General features: G+C 54.3%; 1 protein-coding gene across 1 annotated transcript; it reads left to right on the plus strand.

Moving 5' to 3' along the window:
- Nucleotides 1–4,044: 4,044 nt before the first annotated feature.
- LOC109783575 (BTB/POZ and MATH domain-containing protein 3-like) lies at nucleotides 4,045–5,845 on the plus strand. The gene is made up of 3 exons (XM_073507427.1): nucleotides 4,045–4,554; nucleotides 4,672–5,145; nucleotides 5,699–5,845. The coding sequence occupies exons 1-3, from the start codon at nucleotides 4,045–4,047 to the stop codon at nucleotides 5,843–5,845; spliced, it is 1,131 nt and encodes a 376-aa protein (XP_073363528.1).
- The last annotated feature ends 2,073 nt before the right edge of the window (nucleotides 5,846–7,918 follow it).

Genomic DNA, 7,918 nt, shown 5'->3' on the forward strand with positions numbered 1-7,918 from the left:
GAAATACATGAAAAGGACTAAGGATATGTTTCTCGTTTATGGAGGTGACAAAGAGCTCGTCGTAAATGGTTACGTCAATGCAAGTTTTGACACTGATCCGGATGACTCTAAGTCACAAACCGGATACGTATTTATATTGAACGGTGGAGCTGTCAGTTGGTGCAGTTCTAAGCAAAGCGTCGTGGCGGGATCTACGTGTGAAGCAGAGTACATAGCTGCTTCGAAAGCATCAAATGAAGGAGTCTGGATGAAGGAGTTCATATCCGATCTAGGTGTCATACCTAGTGCATCGGGTCCAATGAAAATCTTTTGTGACAATACTGGTGCAATTGCCTTGGCAAAGGAATCCAGATTTCACAAGAGAACCAAGCACATCAAGAGACGCTTCAATTCCATCCGCGATCAAGTCAAGGAGGGAGACATAGAGATTTGCAAGATACATAAGGATCTGAATGTTGCAGACCCGTTGACTAAGCCTCTCTCACGAGCAAAACATGATCATCACCAAGACTCCATGGGTGTTAGAATCATTACTGTGTAATCTAGATTATTGACTCTAGTGCAAGTGGGAGACTGAAGGAAATATGCCCTAGAGGCAATAATAAAGCTGTTATGTATATTTCATTATATCATGATAAATGTTTATTATTCATGCTAGAATTGTATTAACCGGAAACTTAGGACATGTGTGAATACATAGACAAACTAAGTCTCACTAGTATGCCTCTACTTGACTAGCTCGTTCAATCAAAGATGGTTAAGTTTCCTAGCCATAGACATGAGTTGTCATTTGATTAACGGGATCGCATCATTAGAGAATGATGTGATTGACTTGACACATTCCGTTAGCTTAGCATTTGATTGTTTAGTATATTGCTATTGCTTTCTTCATGACTTATACATGTTCCTATGACTATGAGATTATGCAACTCCCGAATACCGGAGGAACACTTTGTGTGCTACGAAACGTCACAACGTAACTGGCTGATTATAAAGGTGCTCTACAGGTGACTCCGATGGTACTTGTTGAGTTGGCATAGATCGAGATTAGGATTTTTCACTCCGATTATCGGAGAGGTATCTCTGGGCCCTCTCGGTAATGCACATCACTATAAGCCTTGCAAGCAATGCAACTAATGAGTTAGTTGTGGGATGATGTATTATGGAACGAGTAAAGAGACTTGCCGGTAACGAGATTGAACTAGGTATTAAGATACCGACGATCGAATCTCAGGCAAGTAACATACCGATGACAAAGGGAACAACGTATGTTGTTATGCGGTTTGACCGATAAAGAACTTTGTAGAATATGTAGGAGCCAATATGAGCATCCAGGTTTCGCTATTGGTTATTGACCGAAAATGAGTCTCGGTCATGTCTACATAGTTTTCGAACCCGTAGGGTCCGCACGCTTAACGTTCGGTGATGATCAGTAATATGAGTTTATGTGTTTTGATGTACCGAAGGTAGTTCGGAGTCCCGGATATGATCACGGAGATGACGAGGAGGCTCGAAATGGTCGAGACATAAAGATCGATATATTGGATGACTATGTTTGAACTTCGGAAGGGTTTCGGGCAAGTTCAGACAAATACCGGAGTACGGGGGGGTTACCGGAACCCCCCGGGGAGTGTAATGGGCCTATTGGGCCTTAGTGGAGAAGAGGAGGGGCGGCCAGGGCAGGCCGCGCGCCCCCTCTCCCTCTAGTCCGAATTGGACAAGGAGGGGGGCCGGCGCCCCCCTTTCCTTTCCCTTCTCTCCTCCTTCCCTCTCTCCTGCTCCTACTCTTGGAAGGGTTGGAATCCTACTCCCGATGGGAGTAGGACTCCCCTTGGGGCGCGCCTAGGAGGGCCGGCCCCTCCCCCTCCTCCACCCCTTTATATACGAGGGAAGGGGGCACCCCATAGACACACAAGTTGATCATTGATCTTTTAGCCGTGTGCGGTGCCCTCCTTCATCATAATCCACCTCGGTCATATCGTAGCGGTGCTTAGGCGAAGCCCTGCGTCGGTAGCAACATCATCACCGTCATCGCGCCGTCGTGCTGACGGAACTCTCCCTCGAAGCTCTACTGGATCATGAGTTCGCGGGACGTCACCGAGCTGAACGTGTGCAGATCGCAGAGGTCGATCGTGAAGACGTACGACTACATCAACCGCGTTGTCATAACGCTTCCGCTTACGAGGGTACGTGGACGACACTCTCCCCTCTCGTTGCTATGCATCACCATGATCTTGCGTGTGCGTAGGAAAATTTTTTAAATTACTACGTTCCCCAAGAAGTGTCGCCCTGCAATACTGCAGCTTCGACTTCGACCTCAGGAACATGCCCGACGGTCGACAACGAAGGCAAGTCACGACCCTGCTCATCTTGCAACCATCATCATCGCCACAAAGTGGCAACGCTACAACCGCACCGCCAGCCGGGCACCTGCCGACCATGATGTCGCGCACGTCCAGCCTCAAGGTGGAGCAAGAGGGATCACGATCTTCAATGTTCGCTCGTGTAATAATAAGGGCCGATGCTAGGCGTCATCCGGCTGATAAGAGCCAAACTTAAGCCGCCTGATCAGCCGTTCATTCGCTCAGGTACAGTGTATTTTGAGCCGCCCGATCCGTGATGGCAAGACTACACGAACGCCCCACAGCAGCACCGAACGCTGCATCTAGCCGCCGGCGAGCGCTGAGATGCAGTACCTGGAGCGACAGCGAGCACTGCATCGGAGCACGGGGAGCCGCCGGCGAGCGCTGAGATGCAGTACCTGGAGCGACAGCGAGCACTGCATCGGAGCACGGGGAGCTGCTATGCAGCGGTCGTCGAGGCCACCGGAGCTGCGATGCAGCGGCCGCAACGCCGCCGGAGGTGCGATGCAGTGCACGTTGATGCCGCTGGAGGTGCGATGCAGCGCCCGCGACGCCGCCGGAGCTGCAATGCAGCGGCCATGTCGTCGTCGGAGTTCCATCATAGCCGCGGCCGTGCTCCATTGCAGCTCCGTTGAAGCTCCATTGCAACCGCGGCGGAGCTCCATTATAGCCGCGGCGGAGCTCCAATCACCCCGTACGTGCTCCATTGCAAGCCGACGGTGCTTTCAATGCAACTCCGACGAAGTTTCAACGCCCCCCCGTGGCGCTCCATCGCAGCACCCGCCGTCGCCGGCGATGCTTCACTGCAGCGCTGACGCCGGCGCGGAGGTGGTCCATCGATGCTCCATCGCAGCACCTGACGCCACCGACGATGTTTCGCTGCAGCCCGCACCGGCACGACGGGCTCCACCGCAGCACCCCGACGGTGCCGCCGATGGAGTTGCACTGCAGCGCCCCACCGCTTATTGCTGCTCCATCGCAGCGCGACGGCGACGGGCGGATGTTGTACATGCAGCACGATGACGACGGGGGTTGCTGCGACGCGGCACGATGCGACCGCGATGGTGGATGCTTCGTCGTCTGCGGCACCGGCGGCCGCCATTGCAGTCCCTCCGGGTGGGAGCTTTACCATGCAGCACGCGTTGATGTGGATTTGGCCGGCGTCGCCTCTTCCTTTCAGTAGCAGGTGGAGGGGGGGGGAAACGAAGGAAGAAGACGAGGAGACCGACGAGTGGACGAGAAAGCACCAGGAAAAGATAAGGCTCGCGGGGAAGCGGTGGATTCGCGTGGGGCAGGGGACACGCGTCGCACGGAAGGAGAGGTTTACGCGAGAGAGAGATACGTCGGTTGATTTTAATACTTTTCCAATAATAAGAGGTAACATCTGTAACCCGGGCCTAACCGAACACAATCAATGGGCCCATCCATGGCAGGAGTTTTCATGGCGAGACCTGCTCGCCTGCAGCCGGCAAATCCTATTACTTGTCCGTGCGTTCTTTCATCATCAAAGAAGAAAAGAATATTACTTGTCCGTGCACGCGTGCCGGACATGAACTCTTATTTGCTCTTTGGCTTATGCTACACGTTTACTTTTTTATTTAACATAACACGGCTTCAGCGTATGCATATACGAGTACGATCCTGGTGTTGCCTGTTTGCTCGAGATCTCCTGCCCATCGCCATGGGAAACATCATAGCTTCTTCGGCGCACCAGTACGCCCCCGAGACCGAGACGTGGTCACGATGTTACACGGAGGGCACCACGGTGACGCACAACTTCGAGATCGCCGGCTACTCGCTGCTCCATGGCATGGGCACCGGCAACTACGTCACGTCGAGCACGTTTACCGTCGGCGGCTGCGACAACTGCGAGTGGGACATCATGTTCTACCCCGACGGGGCCACCAAGGACGAGGGCGAAGAAGCTGACCACGCCTCCGCCTACCTCCGTCTCCGTCCCTGTAGCCGACAACCATGCCCGACGGCCGTGATGACCAAATACACTCTGAGCTTATGGGGCAAGGATGGCCAATTGTGTCAGCAACGGAGCACACGGCATACGTTTACCCCTGGTGGTACGGGCTGGGGCCATGTCCGCTTTGTCCCCAAGTCCAAGCTGCTGGCCCTCAAAGATGACTGCTTCACCATCACGTGTGTCTTGACGTGCTTGAAAGAGCGCCACATGGAAGAAGTGAGCACGTTCATCGTCCCGATCCCAACGTCGAACTTTCACCAAGACTTTGGGAACATGTTGAAGGACGGGGAAGGCACGGATGTGACGTTCGTCGTGGGCGACCAATCGTTCCAGGCTCATAGAGCTCTGTTGGCCGCTCGGACGCCGTTCTTCAGGGCGGAGCTCTTCGGTCCGATGAAAGAGAACAAGATGCAGCGCATCAACATTGATGACGTGGAGCCCTCTGTGTTCAAGGCGCTTCTTCACTTTATATACACAGATGCCTTGCCGGATAATCACGATGTCAGGAAGAACACGACACTGCAGCATTTGATGGTTGCCGCGGATCGGTACGGGTTGGACAGGCTAGCCGCCATGTGTGAAGGAGAGCTATGCCGAGGCATTGACGTGCAGACAGTTGCAACCACCCTAACTTTAGCGAAGCAGCATTGTCGCGAGCGACTGAAAGACATTTGCATTGACTTTATGTCTTCGCGTGATGTGTTCGGTGATGTCAAGAAGACCGATGGATTCAAGCACCTTGTGACAAGCTGTCCGGAGGTTATAACAGATATTTTACAAGAAAATTTGCCGTTGCCAGAGGTAGGAGTAATTTACATAAGAACTCTTTTTACGTGTTAAAATATATTGATTTTTAAGCCACTAGCGTACCCATTGCACAATTTGCTAAACCACCAAGCTCAGTGGCGATTCCATGTGTTGAACATGTTGGTTACAGGGCCGGTCTTTCAAGAAACACCACTAATTTTACTCATACACATATGAAGTTTACGATAGTATAGAGAAAAGAGGGTCCGTAACTATGTTTGAGAATCCTTTAAATTAAAGAGCATGCATGTATAATTATGTCTAAAGCCGATAGATTCTTGCCTTTGGCATCACCACTTCCCCGACTCATCGGCACAGTGAACTGTATAAACTGATCTGCACATGCACTATTTTCACGTTTTTGCTTCTTTCATCATTCGCCTAGTTAGGCTTGAGCTGAATAATAAACTCTTGCACTTTTCTTTTTATCTTCGTTGGTTGATACCCCAAGGGCGTGTGTTGAGAGAGATGATGCATACGCTATCAATAGCGCTTTGAAACGCCGATATATACTCTTGGTATCTTATACTTGTTGGCTCTCTGTTGCAATCAGGTGGTGCGGACCAATCCGCGGAGGACACCTGGGTGGCTCAAAAGGCAGCAGCGCTCATCGCAGGTCCGCCGTGCAGTTCTCGTCTCCGCTTGCGTTTTGGTGCCGGCGGTGGTGGTCTCTTGTCGAGTGTACATGAGGCGACACTAGTCCGGTCGGCTGATTAAGGCTCAAGGGTGGATCTATCAGCATGTGAACCGATCCAGTGGAGATTGTTCTCAGACTCACAGTTTGTAACCACAAATTGGTTTTTTGTTTTTTAGAAAAGGAGGATGACCCCCGGCCTCTGCATCTGGTAGATGCATACGGCCACTTTATTAATTATTCTCGAGGACCTTACAAAGTATTACAAACAATATACCTGAAACTACCATCTTGGCAACATATGCCGCTCCTCTTATCCATATGATGTAGGGATGCTAGCTGGGCCACTACCCAAACCACTCACATAAACCTAACATCAAAAGCCGAAAGCCCCAGCCGAGCCACATACCGGGTCTGGGGCACAATCCGGTCAGACGCACTCTTGTGTCGTCGCCGCCATCTTCCACAGGTCCGTCTTCAGATTATATTGAATCTTCTACCTTGTGAAGGCCACTACTGCCATCGACGTCACCATGACGCCAGACATCTACCTCCTCCTGCGCGATTCCATCTCCGCGCATCGGACGCCGAGCCTCCACGGCGCCATGCCGCCGATCACCGCCGCCATCAATGAGTGAGATGAAGTACCGCTCCACCACGGCAAGTACAAGGTGAGGAAGGGCGAGGTCGCCATCGGAGACACGGCCAGAAAATTCAGATGGGCCGCCACCAGGAACCAGACAAGCTCGCCATGCACACACAACATCCCCATGCCCAAGTCGGCGCCTTCAAGAAGGTAACGACGCTGTGGCGGCGCCGCCGCTTAGCCACCGGGGCTAGGGTTTTCACCCGAGCGCAGGGGGAGGGGGAGGCAGGGGAGGTTTAGCCTCGGCGCCGCCACCAAGGAGGGAATGGCGTCCGGGACGCCATCGACGCCGTGACCGCCACCGGCGGCCAAGGGTTTCCCCCGGCCAAGCACCCTGCCGCCACCTCCGAACCAGCCACAACATCAGCAGGCGCGTGCACGCCGGAGATCCAGGCCGGCCGGAGGTCATGCATCACGAGCGGACCAGATCGCCTTCGATCCGACGAGGGGAGCCCGGGAACTCCTCGCGCCATGACCAGCGCCCACCGGGACCTCGCTGCCCACGCAGCCGAGGGGATCCGGCCTACCTCACCGACGAGCACTCCCTACCGCCAGAGGAGCGCCGTCCGCACCAGCGAGGCCGCCGCCTCAGATCCGACGCGCCGGTCGCCGCGCTCCGCCGCCGCGCCCGAGGAAGCCCCCCGCGGCCCCTGATCCAGGCAAAGGACCAGGCCCGAGGTGGATCCTTGGCCCCCGCGATGCGCCGCCACGACCAGCCCCGCCGGCTGCCGGACAGAGCTGACCCTGGACGCCGCCGGCACCAAGCCGTCCCCAACCACGCCGTTGGAGGCCGCCGGCCGGCGCCCGGTCCAACACCCCCGCAACAAACAGATCTGGACAGGGGAACTCCCCGCCACCGGAAGCCACGGCCGGCCACCCACGTTGCCCACGCAGCCGTGGTTGCACAGCCCCGCCAAGAACCCCTGGGGCCGCCGCCCCGCATGGTGCCCAGGGGCACCGCTGCGCGCCAGCCAGAGGCCCCCTCGAGGAGAAAAGGAGGCGAGCCCGCCACCGCCGTCCGCCGGACGAGCTTCGCTCGCCGGCTTCCTCCGGCGGCGGCGGGGGAAGCAGGTGGATGGGGGGTCGGGGGCGGCGGCGGCTAGGGTTCGCCCGAGCCGCCCCCCTGGAGGCAGCGCGAGTGGTAGAATGAATGTCCTAGGCTACGACTTTATTTTGGAATTTACAGATATTCAGTGTATAACGACTTCTTTTTGCCAACGTTACTCAATGTACAAAATAACCTTGTGGGTTTGTTTTGGCGCGATTCTGCTCGTTTTCTCCTTTGCTCACGTACTGTACAAAACCTAACGACAGCTCCTACCTATCAGGAGCTGGGCCTGAATCTGTGCAATTGTCTCATTTCTTCAGTTATAAGTACCGCTTCAATTCACTTTGCTTAGTTTTTTTTTTTTTTGAGACAATCACGCGAAGCTTTATTTATACTGAAACAATGTTTACAGGTACAAAAACGAGATTACCAGGGTGCCCGAGCC

This window comes from Aegilops tauschii, chromosome 2 (genome assembly GCF_002575655.3).
Source record: "Aegilops tauschii subsp. strangulata cultivar AL8/78 chromosome 2, Aet v6.0, whole genome shotgun sequence".
In the NCBI taxonomy this organism is placed as follows: domain Eukaryota; kingdom Viridiplantae; phylum Streptophyta; class Magnoliopsida; order Poales; family Poaceae; genus Aegilops; species Aegilops tauschii.

Bases quoted from the DNA above. Each gene is read 5' to 3' on its own strand.
- LOC109783575 (XM_073507427.1), top strand. From the start codon at position 4,045: ATGGGAAACATCATAGCTTCTTCGGCGCACCAGTACGCCCCCGAGACC. The intron at 4,555-4,671 runs GTGAGCACGTTC...CAATCGTTCCAG, and splicing joins AAGAGCGCCACATGGAAGAA to GCTCATAGAGCTCTGTTGGC. The intron at 5,146-5,698 runs GTAATTTACATA...TGTTGCAATCAG, and splicing joins TGCCGTTGCCAGAGGTAGGA to GTGGTGCGGACCAATCCGCG.